Below are 20,970 nucleotides of genomic sequence, written 5' to 3' on the forward strand. Positions count from 1 at the left end.
GTCTACACAGATGTTATTGTACCGGTATGAAAAAATCAACTGCAAATGTCATGATACAGAAATAAGTACAACAAATATTGCACCTATATTAATTTTTAAATTTCCTGTGAGAAATCAATAAAGTTTATCTTATCTGATCATGTTAGACATAGCAGTGCAGCCTTTTCAATGACAGTGTTCATCTTGGCAACCTTTTCAAAATAGTGACCTGCTCTGGAACTGCCAGGGTGACATTCATTTAGGAGATAAAACAATTTTTTATTCCCAGAACATATTTGTAAAACTTAACATACACGGTTCTGATTACACATCCACATATCACTGCCTACAACAGAGACTGTTAGGATCTGCTCCAGCTTCGGCCCTTTTGTCCTTTCCCACTCTTCCTCCCTTTTCCATCCTTTCCTCATTGTTGCCCTTCTGTGTGTGTTTTGGCTTGCGTGTCTCTGTCTCCCTCTGTCTGTTGTCTTCCCCTTCTGTCTCTCTCCCAGTCGCTCGCCCCCTGGCTCTGTCACCTCATTACTTCATCACTCTCAGCTGTTGCAATCAGCTCAATTCAATCCACCTGGTCCCCCTCCCCTGCTATTTAAGCTCTGCCATTTTCCTCAGTTTTTGGTGGTGCATAGTTGGACACTAACCTGGTTTCAGATGCCGCTCCCTGCTTCTCCTACACCTCTGGATTACTCAGTTTTATGGACTCCTCCACTTTCCTCCCGTTTTGTGGATTTAACCCTTTTGGATTCTGTTGTTTTTTGCATGGACGTAAGCCTGTTCGATTCCCCAGTTTTTTTATGCCCTTGTGTGTGAGTTCCTTCCCTTGACTTTTTTTGTTTGCTTCTGTTAGACTTTAGTGCTTCTTCCTCAGTCTGGTTCTTTGTTATTGTAGTTTTGATTTTGATTAATAAATCCCTTCTTTTCATTATGCCCAGTGTATTGTCAGTAATGTCTGCGCCTGGGTTCTCCACACCCCACAATCCTAACAGAGACTAATTTTAAAAAAAAAGGCATTGTTATTCCTACAGTATAGTACCATAGTAAGAAGTACATAAACATCTTAAAGATCAACTTCATTTAAAGCCGACTGCTTCTTACCTGAGGAAGTTTTCCAGGTCATCGCGACTGCAGGAGGACCAGGACAGGTCGCTGGGGTTTCTTCCTTTCACCCATTCACCAGACATAATATGGGAGTGGCCAGTGCAGGTGGTATGGTCATCATCGTGGCTCATTCCCATGCTGAGGAAAAGACATGGATACAAAGACATTGCGTCAAAGAATAGTAGTTGAGACAAAAAAGGGACTCCACCACCCATCTTCACAGTCCTCATGCTTTGTAGATTAGATCCATTCAGAAGCATTTTTTCAGCGAGTGATATATTCAGCATGTTATGAAGTGCTCTGTTCCCAGTCTCATCATTGCCCTTTCGAGCTAAAATGAAGTCCTTTCCATAGTCATAGGACTAAATTGATGGTCAGATCCAAATACAATATGCATATTCTGACTGATGCAGGTTTTTGTTCAGTTTTATCTACTTTGCCTTATACATATTAAATGTGCGATGCAGTATGCAGCCCTAAAATCCAAAGATTTTCAAATGTACACACTCACTGGACAAACAAGAAAGCTATTTATAGGTGCTTCAGCAGAAATAAACTGGACTTCTCTTGTAAGTTCTTGAAGACATTTCATCTCTCATTCAACAGACTTCTAGCCTAGCCACGCTATACCCATGTTTCTGACGGCACAAGGGTCTAGGGAAGCTCGACAGGGAGGGAGGCGGGCTAAAAGGTTGTCTATCAAATCCCACTGCAGCAATTGGGTAGGTATACAACCAATCAATGCAACGAATAGGCTGACGTAGTTCCTAGAGCGCCGGCGGATTGTGGCTAAGTCCCATTAGCTTCCCAACCAGCGGAGCCAACTGGTATATTAAGGATTTGCCATATCCCGTCGGCATAAGTCCAAATACGTCTTTCTTCTCAATGAAACACTTCAGTGCCGTCCTTTGTTTATCTTTCAAGTTGAATTTTAGCTTCAAATCTTTAAGGGCTGTGGCCAAAGCCGAGTCGAAAGATAACTGTTTATTGTGCGCCGGTTGTTTCTGTCAGAATCGTCGCGCCTCTGTCGTCACTTCGTTAGGCCCGCCTTCTGACTCTACACTTCATGGTGATTGGTCCGGCCAGTTTTAGGAGCATCCAACCTCGAGCCTTATGGAGGGTAACTAGACCCACCCTGGCAGAGAATTAAATTCGTTGCCGTGGGTTGTCTAGCACGGCTAGGCTAACAGACTTCTTCAGTTCTCACCAACTAATGGGGAGTTCCAGAATTTATAGTCACTCCAGATCACATGGCTAATGGTCCATTAACAACCAAGACTCACTTGCCTCTAGGTGTGAATTGTTGTGATATCAGGTCACCAAGAGCGACAGCAGTCATGGTGGTGGAGCTGCCGGTTTACACAACAAAGGATATAAATCTGCCAAGTCAAGAGTGACTTAAAATGTTAACAATGGCAAAACTTTCTGGGGAGAGAAAACTATTCATTATATCTACACCAGTTGTAGATGATTTTTGCCACAGTGGAATGATTCATTTCAAAAACTTTGAAGATTTTTTAAAAATTCTACACAATTTCCTGGGGGTCTTAGAAAGTTCTTTATATTTTAGTGTGATGACACCACATATTTTAATTACAAAGAGAAGACCACAGCTGAGATGTTGGACATTCAAATAAGACAGATTCTGCCTGTATTTCCCAAAAGAGCTTGTAATTAGTGCCACTTTATCTGGAATGCCAGATTCTAACACAATGAGTTACAAGGTCTAATAAATGTGATGAATCCATTTTCTTTTCATTATGAAATTATAAAATTAATAAACTGTCAAATGGAGTAATTTCAGTATGCAATCTTTATTCACAAGCAATGTTTTTGCATAAAGGGCATAACTGTGCATATACTGTACACTTGAACACTGTGTGAAAGCAACATGTAGTGTACTCTACAGAGAGAGTCAAGAGTGAAAAGAATAGAACACTGTAAATAGTATTTTAATATCAATCTTCATTTAAGAATTGTGACAAAACAAAACAAAAATATGCACAGAGCTACAGTACACACAGAACACAATGAAAAACCAGTTTAGTGCAGTGAATCCTCTTCAACCAGCAGCATATCGTACAGGAACACACCTGCGACATATTGTTGGAGAAGAATCAGAGCCTGAGAGAAGCTCCGACACGAAGGAACTCTTACAGTTCATCTGAGCATGACCAATTCATGTCTGTGAAAGAGACACAAATAGAGAGCCTCAGAGAGGAGCGTATGTGCTAAAACAGGGAGGACGTACATGGGCACAGTTACTATATGTGAGCTTCCACCCAAAGACATGACCCACATTTGCAAATTAAAAATAACAAACTAGTCTGAACTCCAGGCACAGACTCTGAAACTAATAAATAAAGTGCAGACTTTTCCCTTGCTGAAATCTAAGCAATACTGTGATGACAGTTTAAGATCCATACTTTCACTGTAGAAGATGCACTGCCATCAAACCAGAAGGAATAGAACGGTTTGAGAACTGCACAACTAATTATATATACTACGCACTAGGATGTAATTTATGTCAGCATACCACATATATTACAAAAATAGTGTATAATGCATAATGCATTCACAATTGAGTGTCAAGTTTGTATGAAAAAGATTGATCATCAGCAAATAAAGCTAGAAATGTAACCACAGAGAGATCCACCTGGGCTTCCCTGTCAATAGCCACTACTATACCAATTACTGTTCAAAAACACAAATAAAATCAGTTTGGTTTGGTTTTAGTCACTGCCTTTTTTCTGCAAAATCATTTGGTGACCACTGCATTGGGTACAGCAATCTTCACATCAAATATTCATCCAAACTATCCAACGACTCAGTAACTTCTCAAGCTATATGACTGAACCACTGGGACCACCTTGGCCTTCACCTTCCACATCTGTTCCAGTTGTTCTTTCTGTCCCTTGTCAGTCTTTCCTCCTATTGCTACTGTCACCTAGGATTGCTGCATCAACCACATTTGCAACTTCTGTCAGTACTGGTTAGTCAGCAGCTGCTTATCAGTCTGGAACTTGAGGGCCTACAGAATCTTAGCTCTGCTATTCTCCACCATTTTCAGTGGCGAGTCCCAGAACCTGGTGTCTTTTCATCCATATTTGGCACAGATGTTCCTGTATACTAGCCCAGTCACTTGGTTGTGCCTCCAGCATACGCTGACCCAGGTTGCATCTTGCATCCTGCAACCATGTGCTGGACTGCCTCAGGTGACTTCTTGCACAGCATGCTTCTGCCTGCAGGAGTAGACACCTGCCTCTTTGGATCTGGTACTCTGTTCTTGTGGTGCCATGATCAGAGTCTCTGTGCTGACCATTAGGCCGGCCTTTTCTAGCCACTTGTACAATTTCTTGATGTCAGTCACCTATTGTGTATGTCAATAGTACATACCTTGGAGGGGCAGTTTGGTTGCTCACATTACCTCTTCGTTCTCCTCATTACCATCTGTCTTCTGCTGTCAGAAACACGATGATCTGATTGAGGTTATTTAGGCCTCTGCAGAACAGCAGTGGGGACAGTGCATCACCTTGGTGTGTGCTGCGCTTGATGGCCACATGTGCAGTGGCCTGAAAAGGCACATCCAGTGCTGTTTTCAACAGCTGCACTGAGTTCCGAATTAGTGGTATCAATGTCTTGTTAGTCTTGTATAGAACTAGGCACTCCAGTATCCATATGCAGGCCACTGACTCAAAGGCTTTCTTGTAGTCAATCCAGGCAACGCTTGGGTAGAACTGTCTTCTCTTACTGGATGGTGGATCAAAGGGAATCGTTCATGATCTCGACTGACCTGCCGTGTGTTCGTCAGTCTGGGAGAGTGTTGGTTGCTAGCAGCTCACTTATTTGTGTTGCCAGGGGATCATGAAGCCCTGCTAGCTTCTTTGGCCAGTAGGAGTAGATCCTGTCAGGGCCTGGACCTGCTGTTGTTAGATGTCTGGATTGGTGATGTTGACTGGTCCTCGTTCTGGGTGGTTGCTGTGCCCTGCTTATATGTAACCAGCCACTTGGCATTGGTATTGTGTAATGTCCCTTTCTCCCAGATGTCCTATAAAAGAACCAAAATGTATGATTGATTTTTGGTTGACAAAGATTTGTCTGTCATTAAAGATTCCATTACAGAAAATTAAGAGTTTTAAGAGTAATTGGAAACTCAAGACTGCCATGTTACACATGGTCTACACAAGTGCATGTACACTTTTGTTCACAACTGTATATGAAGTGCATACATTGTATATGGTGGAGCTACGAAGTTCCTGGGACGTGACATTATGGTGAGCATATTGCATCACTTCCTGTTCTCGCGCTGTTCTCCGACTATCCTAGCTTATTCACCTGATCTAATTTGATACTCATCAAATCTCTTTGAGTAATGTTAATATTTAGAATCATAACATACACTTTTTCTCTTCAAGCACTTATTACTCAAAGTCTTGCACTTAAAACTAACTTAGCCTGTTATCTCTGGTAGCGGACCAGAGATAGCAGCTTAGCAGTTAGCATGGCTTCTTTGTCTCCCTCCTCCTCGCCTTCTCTTTCCTGCTCAGTGTGTCACATGTTCAGTTACTCCTCTGCCTCCTTTAACAATAATGGTACATGTAATAAATATAGTCCTTTTGTAGCTCTGGAGGTGAGGCTCTCTGAATTGGAAGCGCGGCTCCGCATCATGGAAAACAACCCACTAGCGGCTAGTCAGGCTCCATTAGTCAGTGTCGACCGCAATAGAATAGCCAGTAGTTTAGCTTCTGCTAGCTGTCCCCTGGCAGCTCCCGAGTAGCTGGGAGGGCGGCTGAGTGTCGGCTCATGGGAAACGTAGTCCTAAACTCAAGTTCCTTGTCCTGGTTCACCACCAACCGCTTCACGTTTCAAATCGCTTTTTGCCACTCAATGACACACCTGCTGAGAAACCAATTCTGATCGTTGGCAGCTCCATAGTCAGAAACATGAAGTTAACAACAACAGTGACCACAGTCAGAAGCCTCCCAGGGGCCAGAGCAGGCGATGGACTGGTCTCTATACTTGTTTTGCTGGACCTTAGTACAGCATTTGAAACTATCAACCACAGACTTTTATTAGAGTGACTAGAACACTCTATTGGCATTAAAAGTTGCAGCACTGGATTAATTTAAATCTTACTTATCAGAGAGGTTCCCGTTTTTACACGTCAACAATGACTCTTCTGAGCATGGTGAGGTCAATCATGGAGTTCCTCAGGGTTCTGTCTTAGGACCAATACTGTTCACATTATACATTCTTTCTTTTGGCAATAATATTAGGAAGCACTGAACTAATTTCCATTGTTATGCTGATGACAGTCAGTTGTATTTATCTATGAAGCCAGATGAAACTAACCAGCTAGCCAGACTGCAAGATTGTTTTAGGGACAAAAAGACCTGGATGATCTGCAAACTCCTGTTACTAAATTCAGACAAGACTGAAGTCATTGCATTTGGTCCCAAACATCTTAGAGTGAAGCAGAAAAAACTGGTCCATACATTTGTTACTTCCAGGCTTAATTATTGCAATTCCTTACTATCAGGATGTCCCAATAGCTTTCTGAAAAACAGCTGATCCAAAACACTGCAGCGAGAGTGCTGACGGGAGTTAGTAAGAGAGATCGTCAAGTGCACAGACTATTTTGTTTGCCGCACTGAAACAAGAACACACTGAAAAACAAGGAACTTTAATGAAAAAAAAACACAAAGATGAGTGAGGAAGCTCTCAAAGCTAGCTACCAAGTGGCCAAACTCCTCGTAGCCATATCAAACAAGTCACACACTGTGGCAGAGACATGAATACTACCTGCGTGCAAAGTCATCGTAAACAAGATGCTTCGCCCCAACACAGTTAAAGATATAGCTAAAGTTCCTTTCTCAGGAAACAACTGTCAGATGTGTTGATGACATGTCTGTAGACATCAAAAGAGTTGCTTTGGAAAAATTTGCATCTGTGGTAAATTTGCATTGCAATTTGAGGTGTCTACAGATACAGGTGGCCATTCCCCACGCTTGGCCAATGTACATTTTGTGGATGGAGATGTCAGAGAACTTCCTTTTTGAAAGCAATTGCTGGAGAAAACAACAGGGAAAGAATTGCTTTTCCAAAGCTGCTTGCAAGTGATAACTGATATGTAAGGCTGGCATATGTGGCATACAAGGCTGAAATGAAAATCTGCTCAGAAGTTTAGATAAAATGAATGGATTCTGTTCAAAGCTGCACCTCAAGCAACAACATTTGGAGACTGCCAATCTGGACATGTTCTCACTCACCCAGAAATGGCAAGATATCAACACTGCTGCACTGTGTGACATAATAGTAAGCAATTGAAAACTTTTGAGAAGATGTCATTGTATTTCTTTTCAGCCTGCACTGACAGCCTTGAATGGGTTAGTGACCCAGGTATTTACATCCAAATCAAGGGAACAGTGAAGGTATTCCAGCACATTTTAGACGAGCCCTCCACCTTTTTAAGGGACCAAAAGTAATTGCACAATTGAGTGCTCAGCTGTTCTATGGCCAAGTGTGGGCTATTCCTTCATTATTTCAATTACAAGGAGCAGATTAAAGGTCTGGAGTTCATTTCAAGTGTAGTATTTGTATTTGGAATCCTGTGAGGTCAACTCTCAATATGAAGTCCAAAGAGCTGTTGCTATCAGTGAAACAAGCCATGTATATATATATATATATATATATATATATATATATATATATACACTGCTCGAAAAAATTAAAGGAACACTTTGAAAATACATCGTATTTCAATACGGGGAAAAACGAACTGGATACTAGCATTGATATGGGCTGGATAATGTGTTAGGAATGAAAAGTGCCACATTGTTTGATGGGAATGAAAATGATCAACCCCCCAGGAGGCCTAAATTCAAGACACCCAAAAATAAAAGTGAAAAAATGATGTGGCAGGCTAGTCCATCTTGCTGAAATTCCTTGGCAGCAACTCAAAATGGTATTCAGTAGTTTGTATGGCCTCCATGTGATTGTATGCATGACTGACAATGCCGGGACAAGCTCTGAAAGAGACGACAGATGGTGTTCTGAGGTATCTCCTCCCAGAACTGGACCAGGGCATCGCTGAGCTCCTGGACAGTCTGAGGAGCAACCTGATGGTGTCTGATGGAACAAAACATAATGTTCCAAAGGTGTTCTATTGGATTCAGGTCAGGTGAGCATGGGGGCCAGCTAATGGTATCAGTTCCTTCATCCTCCAGGAACTACATGAGTTTTCTTACCACATAAGACTGGGCATTGTCGTGCACCAGAAGGAATCCAGGACCACTGCACCAATGTAGGGTCTGACAATGGGTCAAAGGATTTCATCCTGATACCTAAAGGCAGTCAGAATGCCATTGTCCAGCCTGTAGAGGTCTGTGCGTCCCTCCATGGATATGTCTCCCCACACCATCACTGACCCACCACCAAACCGGTCATGCTGAACAATGTTACAGGCAGCATAACGTTCTCCATGGCCATGGGCGTAACGGACGCGGGGTACGCGTGGGACATGTCCCCCGCACTTTCCACATCTGTCCCCTCTGTCACCCGCACTTTTTTCAGCCGTTACAACAGCTAAACCCATTATTAGCATCCAGTAACGTGTTTTCCCGAGCCGTCTTTGAATGCACCATGAGCGCATGCTAACGCAGGTGTTCCACAGGAGACATGCTGCTGTGCTGAGCAGTGCTGAACGTGCGTCTGGAGTAATGTTTAGCAAACCAGCCAGAGCTAGCAAGAAGCAAAAAACTTTACACAGTTCTTTCCAAAAAAAACGTGTAAGTTGTGTGACCTTGTTGGATGCAAACAATGTTAGACTTGCTAGCTAAATGATGACAAGGTAAAACGTGACAATATATCAATATGTTAAGCTAGTTAACAATAATTTAAATGTGGTTGCCTCTGTTACATTACTGCTAATTAGTTTATTCTTGGAATAAACCCAGTCCTCTTTCATTTCTGGGTAGAAGATGCGCTCACAATTGCTCTCCATGTATTTAAGTCTTTTGGTCCCAAAAGAGGAGAGTCAGGGAGGAGAAAAAAGAATAGGCTATCTATGGTATAAAAATGGTTAAATTTACAACTATTTTTACGGCTTCTCTTTCAAATTCTATCTCAGAATTTTGATTTTCAGATTTTTTAATGATTATTTCCATAACAAAGAGCAGAGTCAGGCAGGAGATGGACCAGAGGCGGCGGCCAGCAGTAATGTTGACCATGCAGGGTCTGCAGAGGTGAAAAAAATATGTATCTATGGGTTAAAGTGATTTTGAGGTTAAATTCTACTGCAATTTTTACTCTTCCTAATGCGATTTCAGAATTTTTCTTACCACATTTTTTATGTTTATTGCCATAACAGAAAGAGCAGAGTCAGGGAGGAGATGGATCAGAGGCCAGCAGCAGGGACAAGGATGTAGGGTCTTTACAGGTAAGGAGAGATTATAACTTCCTGAAAATAAGATATCTATTGCAGGGAGAAACCAGGCAGTACTGATCATTTCATGTTCTGTGTTTGGCACCTCTGGCTACTCGTCCAGTAGATGTTCAAGGGACATTGTTGTCAACTCAACTAGAGTTTGGCCACTAAAACTTTAGATTTTATAGTTTAAAGTTTTATACTTTATAGTTTAAAGAACTAGCCTAGTTGGTCCCCTGGTATTGTACTGTGGCTGTTAGGGATTATGTGGTTCTTTAGCCACTAAGAACGGTGCAATTAAATATAGGAGAATGATAAATCACTCTGAAAAATTTGTCCCCCTCACTTCTGAGATGGTGGTTACGCCCATGTCCATGGCTTCTCCAGACCCTTTCATGTCTGTCACATGCGCTCAGGGTGAACCTGCTCTCATCTGTGAAAAGCACAGGGCACCAGTGGTGGACTTGCAAATTCCTGTGTTGCCAGCCGAGCTCCACGGTGCCAGTCAGCGAGCACAACGGGCACTAGAGGACGCTGGGCCCTCAGACCACTCTCATTAAATCTCTTTCTCATTGTTTGATCAGAGACATTCACACCAGTGGTCTGCTGGAGATCATTATGTAGAGCTATAGCAGTGCTCATCCTGTTCCTCCTTGCACACAGGAGCAAATACCTGTCCTGCTGATGGGTTGAGGACCTTCAACAGCCCTGTCAAGCTCCCCCAGACTAACTGCCTGTCTCCTGGAATCTCCTCCATGCGCTTGAGAATGTGCTGGGAGACACAGCAAACCTTCTGGCAATGGCACGCATTGATGTTTCATCCTGGAGGAGTTGGACTGTCTGTGGAACCTCTGTAGGGTCCAGGTGTCGCCTCATGCTACCAGAAGTGACACTTACCCTAGCCAAATGCAAAACTAGTGAAAAACAGTAAGACAATATTAGGAAGGAAAAAAATGTCAGTGGCCTTCACCTGTAAACTCATTCCTGTTTTGGGGGTTGTCTCATTGTTACCCCTCTAGTGCATCTGTTGTTAATTTTATGAACACCAAAGCAGCTGAAACTGACTAAAAAGCCCCTCAGTTACTTACTTGACCAGATCCTGGGGGGCTTCCCCTGTCTGTTGAGGTCGGGGGGTCTGGGAGCCAGCACCCCTGGCGGTCATGGCCTGCGACTCCTTCCAGTGTGGACGGCCCCAATGGAGGCGTTCTCCATAATAGTCAGTGCCATGCCATGTCTCCATACAGTCGGTGGTGAGAGTGTGCGCATGCGTGTCTGTGTGTGTGGGCGTGCATGTGTGTGTGCTTGTGCAGTTGTGTGCATACATGTATATATGGAGGGAGGGAGGGATCTGCTTGCTTGTTTTTAAATGTTGTGCAACACTTTAATTTTATACACACACACACACTGACACTGTGTTGTTTTGTAACATTTGTGGTTGGTGGTGTGCCACAGGATTTTGTTAAATACAAAAAAATGTACTGTGCATCAATCTGACTGCAACTCCGTCTGCTAGTTTCATGTCTAAATGAGCACTCTGGTAACTTTTCTATAAAAATCAGGGCAGCAATGTCAACTGCATGCCATCACATAACAGATAACCATATACAAGCGACCAACTTAAGAATTGTGCAAATCCATTTATGGAAGGATTTTTCCACATTTTAGCACCAATATGATTCCAAACACCACAGAGTGACAGTTTGTGGCCAAAATCATAAAACCTTTACTCATTCACATCTATTACAGGTTGCAATGTCCAGAAAGAAAAACTTTACTTCAGTGAAGACAGGAGACATCAGATTAATGAGACTCAGGGCTAATAACTATAATATATATTTTCACAAAATAGTTACAGGAGCTGAAGCTCCTTGCTTCCAGCTCTGTGTAGGCATCTTGTCTCTATGTAGTAAATAAGCGCAGCATCAGACAACAGGATTCACATGAGTAAGAGAAAGTTGCATGAATTTACCCATGTAGAACATCAGCATTAACTTAATTATCAATAATGCTAAATTATCTCCAGCAAAGAGATGTGATCCATTGGGACCTAATGGCAAATCACAAAGTGCAAGTTGTCACAGAAAAAGTGACAGTTTTTAAGGTAAATAAAATAAATTATTTGTTACATAGCAGCTGTTATCAAGCTGAGTACTGAGTTCCATCACAGATGTAAATGAAATATTTGTTTTACTGTTAGAAAAATAGTCAGATCAGCATCACACATGGACCAGATGGAATGTATTACATTTCTTTGACATACTGTCCTGAGAGCATTTAGATTTTTTTTTTTTTAAAAAAAGAGAAACTGAATTTCCTGGTAAGTTTGGAAATCTGTCTGCTGTGTCAATGCATTGGAAATCTTACTCACCCTGAACCAGGATAGTTTATGTGGTTGTCTGGGAAGAATCTTTAAGTTGCTCTAAGTGCAAGACAAGACTGCAAGACCTTTGGTTCTGCATCTTTTTAGTTATTATTCTTTGAGCTGTTGTAACAGTCTGCCCGAGGACTTGAGAAAAGCCAAAAGTGTCGATATTTCTACATGCCAAATTAAATCTCTACGGATTCACTTGAATGATGATTTTTGAAACCTATTCATTCAGATCGTTATCAAATTTTCACCATGTTTATTTCACATGTGAATTACTCTAATAGTTTTATTGTTTATTCTAAAACATTCTCTCTGTCTGTTACATATGTGGGTGGGTGGGTGGGTGGATGGATGGATGGATGGATGGATGGATGGATGGATGGATGGATGGATGGATGGATGGATGGATGGATGGATGGATGGATGGATGGATGGATGGATGGATGGATGGATGGATGGATGGATGGATGGGCTGAGGAGTCCAGCAGTCTAAGTACAGCCTGTCTGCTGTCCCTCAGTGTGATTACCTAACTTTAAATAAAGCAGATGGCTTTGCCTTTCATTCTACAAGTGTGGATGTGCTGGAGGTGAACTAAGTCTGTATTGAACTGCATGTTAAATTCCTAAACATACATGATGTCAGTCTGTCTGATATCTTCAAGGAGAAAAACATCTGTATTTGATAGGGCCAAGGAACAATTCAGTTAATTTTTCTGTAGATTTGGATGAGTAACTTGAGTGGAATGTAACTGAAGCTTAACTAAAGAAGCTTTCTTTTTATCATAATGATAAATTCTGATCTTGATTGAAAGGAATCTGAAGTCTGGTTACCTGCACTTTTGCACACTGTGCTCTGGCACTGTGTGTGACGCATGAAGTACAAAGATGACCACACTTTTGCAGCATTCTCACAGCAGCAGCAGTATAATAGCGTGATTTAATAATGAAGTGCACTTGTTCAAAAGATCATAACCTACTTGTGTCCCAGCTCATGAGCAATGGTGAAGGCCAAATTGAGTCCATTATCTTCCGTTAACACACACTTCCTCTGGGCACTGCAGGCACCACCCAGATAAGCTACACCTGTAACAGAAGGACAGGACATGGCAGTGAGTTTGATGGTAAATGCTACAGGGTCTGCACTTATATGGCATCTTTTCACCTCGCAGTACCATACAATTCTCATTCACCCATTTACACTCACACACCAGTGACAGCAGAGCTGTGCATCTGCCACTGGAAGGCACTTGTGGTTTAGTCTCTTGCATTCAATATTTAGGGGTCATGACTGTCACGAATAACAAAATGTAGTGCATGGTTATACACATTAACTGTCTGCATCTCAACTATTTTCTCTGCTCCAATTACATTTTTACTCAGTATCAGTTCATTTTTATACCATAATATAAAGTCCTGCACCTTTATGAAAAAGCACAACTGTGGCTTGAAGTAGAGAGTATCCAGAAATATCTTCTGAGCAGGTATGATTCCATCATTTATTTTAAAAAAAGAATAATTGCTTTGATTTATTGTTTCATAAAATGTTTGGTTTTTTTGGAAACAAAGTGTACAATATATTTCCAAGTGTCCACGGGTGTAACCAATACTAGAAAAATAGTGGCTTGACACACTATAAATACTTTACCATTCACATTTTTCCAACATCCACAAACTTGACAATTTTACACTAATCTGCACATCTACTCTTGAAAGGTACTTTACCATGCTGTATGTATTTTGAAAAAAAAAAAAAAAGATTCCAACTTGCTCTGCTGTATAAAGTTTTGGGGATATGCTGCATGTATTTCATCGATTAAGTGTTTTTTAGTTGCACTTAATCTCTTGCCATCTGCTCTGCTCTGTGTAAAAAACAATCGGCAGTTCAGGAGAAAAGTTGCTGACTTATGTCATGTCACGGTTTGTCACAGCTAAGTCTGTCATGGTTTCTAGGTTGTGTTGAGAATTTTTTGTTCTTGATAGGATCTATTGTTGTCAAATTGTAAATAGACAAGTAATAAAATGACTTGATGAAATACCACATTTTTCAACTTAGGTTTTGATGATTATTCTGACGAAAGAGCCTGTCACATATAAATAATTCAAGGACCCCTTGAAAGTTTGAAATCCCATGATTGTCATGTTTTTACAGTCCCTGGCTCTGATAAATTATTTAGGTGACTTTTTAATGATAATTTGCTTTTCAAACTTAGTAGAGGGTTTCAGGACTTAAGAGGATGAATACACTTCCCTTTTAGGCTGTGCATGTTCCTTTTTAACTTGGTACACATCAGTGAATTTCAATCTAACAAAACAATGATAAGAGGCTACTGCAGCTCTGTAAATTCTATGTCAGGTATGTTGTAGAGATATTTTAGTCTCCTATGGTCCCCAGGACTCCAAACAGAGCTTCACGGTCACTGCTGTCTTAATTTCTTAACCATCTCAAAGATTGATATAAAAGACTAGGAAAAAGTACAAGGAAACACATAACATATATTGGTATGCATGCATGGTATAAGGAACACAGATAATACATAAAAAGTAATGCATAATGAATACAGAAGTACTGGGGATATACAGAACAAGCCAACATTGAATCTGATTTATAAATTCATTGTTATGGTGTAAGGCTCTGGCATTAAATATACAGCATATATAGCTGGAAGTAAGATGCAAGCAGTGTCCAGATGAACATATCATGTATAGTAAGGGCAATGCAGAGTAGATTGGTAGAAATGGGCAGGTGGAAGCAGTGGGCTGGAGGAAAGACAGCAGCAGCATCCCACAGTGGACATGATGGAGACTAAGCCACTAAGCCAGTCTAAAACCGTAACCGTAGCCCGATTTAGCCAACTCTTTACCCATTTTGATCTGTGTTTGGGGTGATAGTCTTGTTGGAACACCCAACTGCAGCCAAGACCCAACCTTCTGTCTTCTAATTTTAGATTTTCCTGAGAAATATGGACCTAATGCAGAACATAGGACTACCACCACCATGTGTGGTCAGAGTCCAGCTCTCATCACATCAGTCATAGCACCACCTGGTGGATGGACAGGAAGTGCTGCATAGCTAGCATGTACATGGTCCAGTTTAGGGCTGCACTTCCACCTTGCAGCAAGAAGATCCCCAGTTCAAATCCCGGGGTGGGCCTGGGATCTTTCTGCATGGAGTTTGCACGTTCTCCCTGTGCATGCGTGGGCTTTCTCCGGGCACTCCGGCTTCCTTCCACAGTCCAAAAATATGCTGAGGTTAATTGATCACTCTAAATTGTCCATAGGTGTGAATGTGAGTGTGATTGTTTGTCTGTATATGTAGCCCAGTGACAGACTGGTGACCTGTCCAGGGTGTCCCCTGCCTTCGCCCGAGTCAGCTGGGATAGGCTCCAGCACCCCCCGCGACCCGAGTGTGGATAAAGCGGTGTATAGAGAATGGATGGATGGTCCAGTTTGCCTGAAGGTTCACAAGTATAATCACAGTGCAGCCCTCAAAATACACTCTCAGTCGCAGCGCCACCTGGTGGACATGCCTGGATTCGATGACCAGCAAGGATGCGAGGATTCAATCAACTACCAATATATTCACTCTGTCTCCTCTGGACATGTCCAAACCATCTCAGTCTGGCCTCTCTGACTTTATCTCCAAAGCCTCTAACATGTGCTGTCCCTCTGATGTACTCATTCCTGATCCTATCCATCCTGGTCACTCCCAAAGACAACCTCAGCATCTTCAGTTCTGCTACCTCCAGCTCTGCCTCTTGTCTTTTCCTCAGGGACACTGTCTCCAGACCAAACAACATGGCTGCTCACCACAGTTTTGTAAACCTTTCCTTTCATTTTAGCTGAAACTCTTCTGTCACTCCTCTTCAATGCCCTCCTCACTTCATCCTTACTAATCTTTGCTACTTCCTGGTCCACAACAGTCACCTCTTCTACTCTTCGTTCTCTCTCATTTTCCTCATTCATCAACTCTTCAAAGTACTCTTTCCATCTTCCCATCACACTATTGGCACCTGTCAACACACTTCCATCCTTATCCTTTATCACCCTAACCTGCTGCACGACCTTCCCATCTCTGTCTCTCTGCCTTGCCAACCTATACAGGTCAGTCTCTCCCTCCTGACTGTCCAACCTAGCATACAAGTCATCGTAAGCCCCTTGTTTGGCCTTTGCCACCTCTACTTTCACCTTATGCTGCATCTCCCTGTACTCCTGTCTACTCTCTTCAGTCCTCTCAGTGTCCCACTTCTTCTTAGCTAACCTCTTTCTCTGGATCCACTCCTGTACCTCCTCATTCCACCACCAAGTCTCTTTATCTCCTTTCCTTCCAGATGACACACCAAGTACTCTCTGACCTGTCTCCCTGATCACGTTTGCTGTAGTTGTCCAGTCATCTGGAAGCACCTCCTGACCATCCAAAGCCTGCCTCAACTCTTTCCTGAAAGTCATACAACACTCTTCCTTTTTCAGCTTCCACCATTTGGTCCTCTGCTCTGCCTTTGCCCTCTTCATCTTCTTCACCACCAGGGTCATCCTACACATCACCATCCTATGTTGTCTGGCTACACTCTCACCTATCACTACTTTGCAGTCACTGATCTCCTTCAGATTACACCGTCTACACAAGATGTAGTCTACCTGTGTGATCCTACCTCCACTCTTATAGGTCACCCTATGTTCCTGCCTCTTCTGGAAGAAAGTATTCACTACAGCCATTTCCATTCTTTTTGCAAAGTCAACCACCATCTGTCCTTCTGAGTTCCTCTCCTGGATACCAAACCTGCCCATGACCTCCTCATCATCTCTGTTTCCTGCACCAACATGTCCATTGAAGTCTGCACCAATGACAACTCTCTCACTTCTAGGGATGCTCAGCATCACTTCATCAAGGTCCAACTAGAATTTCTCCTTCTCCTCCAGCTCACATCCTACCTGTGGAGCATACCCACTAACAACATTAAACATCACACCTTCGATTTCTAGCTTCAGGCTCATCACTCGATCTGACACTCTTTTTACCTCCAGGACATTCCTAACAAACTCCTCCTTCAAGATAACTCCTACTTCATTTCTCTTCCTATCTACACCATGATAGAACAACTTGAACCCTGCTCCTAAACTTCTAGCTTTACTACCTTTCCACCTGGTCTCCTGGACACACAGTATGTCCGCCTTCCTCCTCTGCATCATGTCAACCAGCTCTCTACCTTTTCCTGTCATAGTTCCAACATTCAAAGTCCCTACTCTCAGTCCTACACTCTTGGTGTTCCTCTTCTCTCTCTTCCTTCGAACACACCTTCCTCCCCTCCTTCTTCGACCAACAGTCGTCCATTTTCCACCGGCACCCTGTAGGTCGACAGCACCAATGGCTGTCGTTGTTAACCCGGGCCTCGACCGATCCGGTATGGAAGTCATACATTTGATTCGCATGTTTGGTGTGGCCAAAGTTTTATGTCGGATGCCCTTCCTGCCACAACCCTCTGTATTTATCCGGGCTTGGGACCGGCACAATAACACACTGGCTTGTGTCCCCTTGCGGCTACATTATTCCTAAAATGAGCTGAATTTGAATTATTTTCAGGTGATGCAGCTTCTAAAAAATTCTAAGGATTATTTTCAGAGGAGACCATCTTAAAAATTCAAGTTTTAAATGAAGCGAAGAGGAATTTTTGACATTGTTTTTTTATGAGTCTTCAAGGATAATTTGACTTTTTACTTTTCATAGTGTTGGATTTATTTTGGAGTGTTTTATGCTGTGATTCGTCCTGTTTTGTTCTGTAAAATATGATGAATATTCTGTACTTTACGAATATCCCGTGCAATGTTATTTTGTAGACATAAATAAAATCTGTGCAATATAGATAATAATTTTTTGTAATCTTAATATTTATGTCAACATTTCCATTGATGAAAGAACCTGTGCAATACCACTGGCATGTGCAATAATGCCATTCTTATAATCAGTACATATGGTATAGCTTTATTATTTTGGTACTTTTTTTATACTTTTACTACTTTTTCAAAAATATTTGCACTATCCTTGCTGCTGGAAAAATGCAAAAGTACCCACTACTGGATTAATAAAGGCTTATTTTATCTTATCTTTTGAGACATTTATTCCAAATATTTCCACTGAATCCTGAGAGTCTACATGAGTAAGCAAGCATTTACAAAATATGACCCTTTCGTGTCAAAGGTAAGACAGATTTTAACAAAATGATGTCAACAGATATACAATCTAAAAAGGTCAAATTAGTGATTGCACAAAAATTTTATCCCATGCAAACCAGTGTTTAGTAGATGCATCTTTGGCTGAATGAAAAGTTCTTTTTCTTTATATTCTCATCAAAAAAGCCAAATCAAGCTGTTCCACATTAAAATAAAGAAATTAATTCAACACTGTACTTCCTCAAAGTCCCAGAGACTCACACATTGGGTTTTAAATGAATTGGATGAACAGTTTGTCAAGATAATTGAAAAACACAAGAAAGATTCTAGAACTCTGCTGTAGAACTCATCGATAATGAAAGAAGTGTGAGTGAGTGAGATGCATATTGGTACTCACCCACAGTATCACATGGCTCATCTTTATGAACACAGAAATCTGTCCTGAAAGACAAAAGACAAAGTGGATATGGTACAGATTTATTGAAACTATTCAACCATTTCAGTAGAATTCAGCCACACTAAACAAGGGTTATGCTCGAAAGGAATTAGGTTGAAAGTGAATAAGTCTCAATTGGTTTATCCAAAAGGATACAGTCTCTTCTGGAAAACATTAACAGTATTGCATGAGATTTGTTGTATGGACATCAGAAAAAGAACAGCAAGTGAAAAAAGTTTCAGCCTCTCTCACTGCATACAGTTCAAAATTTGATTACAGGCTTTTTTCTCTTCCAGTTCAGGACTCACTGAATCCCAATCCTGAACAAACTCATGGATGGCTAATCTACTAAAGCATAAAAAATAAATAAAAAATCAGTAGAATGGTATTGTTGTTTAAAGTTGTAAGAACATTGATATATTACAAGGTAAAGTAAGGTGTGAGAAGCTATTCATAGAATATTTTTTAAATGTGCATAGTTGGGATCTGAGTGACTGATTATACTGCACAGTGAAGAGAGAGACAGGAAACATGGGGAGAAGAGTGGGAGAAAATACATGCAGTCAATGTAAGTAAATTAGATATGTAACCGTTAACAGATCATGATTGTAGCCATTGAGCTAAGTTCAGCCTAGTCAAGAATCTCAGTTTATAGAGGACCTTTGTCCCACAATTAGTCAAAACAAGATGAAAAAAAGACGGAAATACATCTCAACTAAATTTACTGCAAAAGTCAGGCAAAGCTTGTTAGTTGACTGACATGTTTTGAGACAAAACTTTAGTTATTTAGATTAAAGAGACAAGGCTCAGGGCAGGCCACAAACCTCTGTGACGAAATGGAGCGTGTAAAGGTTACCGGAACTCAACAAAAATATGAACGCAACACTTTTGTTTTTCCTCCCATTTTTTATGAGATGAACTCAAAGATCTAAAACTTTTTCCAAATACACAATATCACCATTTCTCTCAAATATTGTTCACGAATCTGTCTAAATCTGTGATAGTGAGCACTTCTCTTTTGCTGAGATAATCCATCTCACCTCACAGGTGTGCCATATCAAGATGCTGATTAGACACCATGATTAGTGCACAGGTGTGCCTTAGACTGCCCACATTAAAAGGCCACTCTGAAAGGTGCAGTTTTATTTTCAATGGTTGTGTGAAGTTGCTGGATATTGGCGGGAACTGGTACACGCTGTCATATACGCCGATCCAGAGCATCCCAAACATGCTCAATGGGTGACATGTCCGGTGAGTATGCTGGCCATGCAAGAACTGGGACATTTTCAGCTTCCAAGAATTGTGTACAGATCCTTGCAACATGGGGCCGTGCATTATCCTGCTGCAACATGAGGGGATGTTCTTGGATGTATGGCACAACAATGGGCCTCAGGATCTCGTCACGGTATCTCTGTGCATTCAAAATGCCATCAATAAAATGCACCTGTGTTCTTCGTCCATAACAGATGCCTGCCCATACCATAACCCCACCGCCACCATGGGCCACTCCATCCACAACATTGATATCAGAAAACCGCTTACCCACACAATGCCACACACAATGTCTGCCATCAGCCCTGAACAGTGTAAACTGGGATTCATCCGTGAAGAGAACACCTCTCCAATGTGCCAGACGCCATCGAATGGTAGCATTTGCCCACTCAAGTCGGTTACGATGACGAACTGGAGTCAGGTCGAGACCCCAATGAGGACGACGAGCATGCAGATGAGCTTCCCTCAGACGGTTTCTGACAGTTTGTGTAGAAATTCTTTGCTTATGCAAAGCGATTGTTTCAGCAGCTGTCCGAGTGGCTGGTCTCAGACCATTTTGGAGGTGAACATGCTGGATGTGGAGGTCCTGGGCTGGTGTGGTTACACGTGGTCTGCGGTTGTGAGGCTGTTTGGATGTACTGCCAAATTCTCTGAAAAGCCTTTGGAGATGGCTTATGGTAGAGAAATGAACATTCAATACACCAGCAACAGCTCTGGTTGACATTCCTGCTGTCATCATGTCAATTACATGCTCCCTCAAATCTTGCCACATCTGTGGCATTGTGCTGTGTGATAAAACTGCACATTTCAGAGTGGCCTTTTATTGTGGGCACTCTAAGGCACACCTGTGCACTAATCATGGTGTCTAATCAGCATCTTGATATGGCACACCTGTGAGGTGGCATGGATTATCTCAGCAAATGTGAAGTGCTCACTATCAGAGATTTGTGAACAATATTTGAGAGAAATGGTCATATTGTGTATGTGGTAAAAGTTTTAGATCTTTGAGTTCATCTCATAAAAAACGGGAGTAAAAACAAAAGTGTTGCGTTTATATTTTTGCTGAGTGTATTTTGGTATACAACAGTGACTTGTAAGGCACACAAACAGAATTATGTTGTCAACCATGGACATTGCAATTTTCATGCATGTTTGTCGAGCATATAATAAACTATATGTAGTGAAGAGTTTGACTAAAGTTAATCGGTG

The 20,970-nt window shown here is 41.7% G+C and overlaps 1 protein-coding gene across 1 annotated transcript in view; it reads right to left on the reverse strand.

Annotated features, from left to right (window-relative positions):
• The window catches only part of adamts17 (ADAM metallopeptidase with thrombospondin type 1 motif, 17), a 109,260-nt gene that overhangs the window by 45,109 nt on the left and 43,181 nt on the right, over nt 1-20,970 (reverse strand). The window contains exons 7-9 of the mRNA XM_051960392.1: nt 18,451-18,494; nt 12,866-12,971; nt 1,093-1,233 (exon numbers count right to left, since the gene is read on the reverse strand). Of these exons, the coding sequence (XP_051816352.1) occupies nt 1,093-1,233; nt 12,866-12,971; nt 18,451-18,494 (291 nt within the window). The remainder of the gene's footprint in view (nt 1-1,092; nt 1,234-12,865; nt 12,972-18,450; nt 18,495-20,970) is intronic.

This window comes from Acanthochromis polyacanthus, chromosome 2, assembly GCF_021347895.1.
Source record: "Acanthochromis polyacanthus isolate Apoly-LR-REF ecotype Palm Island chromosome 2, KAUST_Apoly_ChrSc, whole genome shotgun sequence".
Taxonomy (NCBI): Eukaryota; Metazoa; Chordata; class Actinopteri; family Pomacentridae; genus Acanthochromis; species Acanthochromis polyacanthus.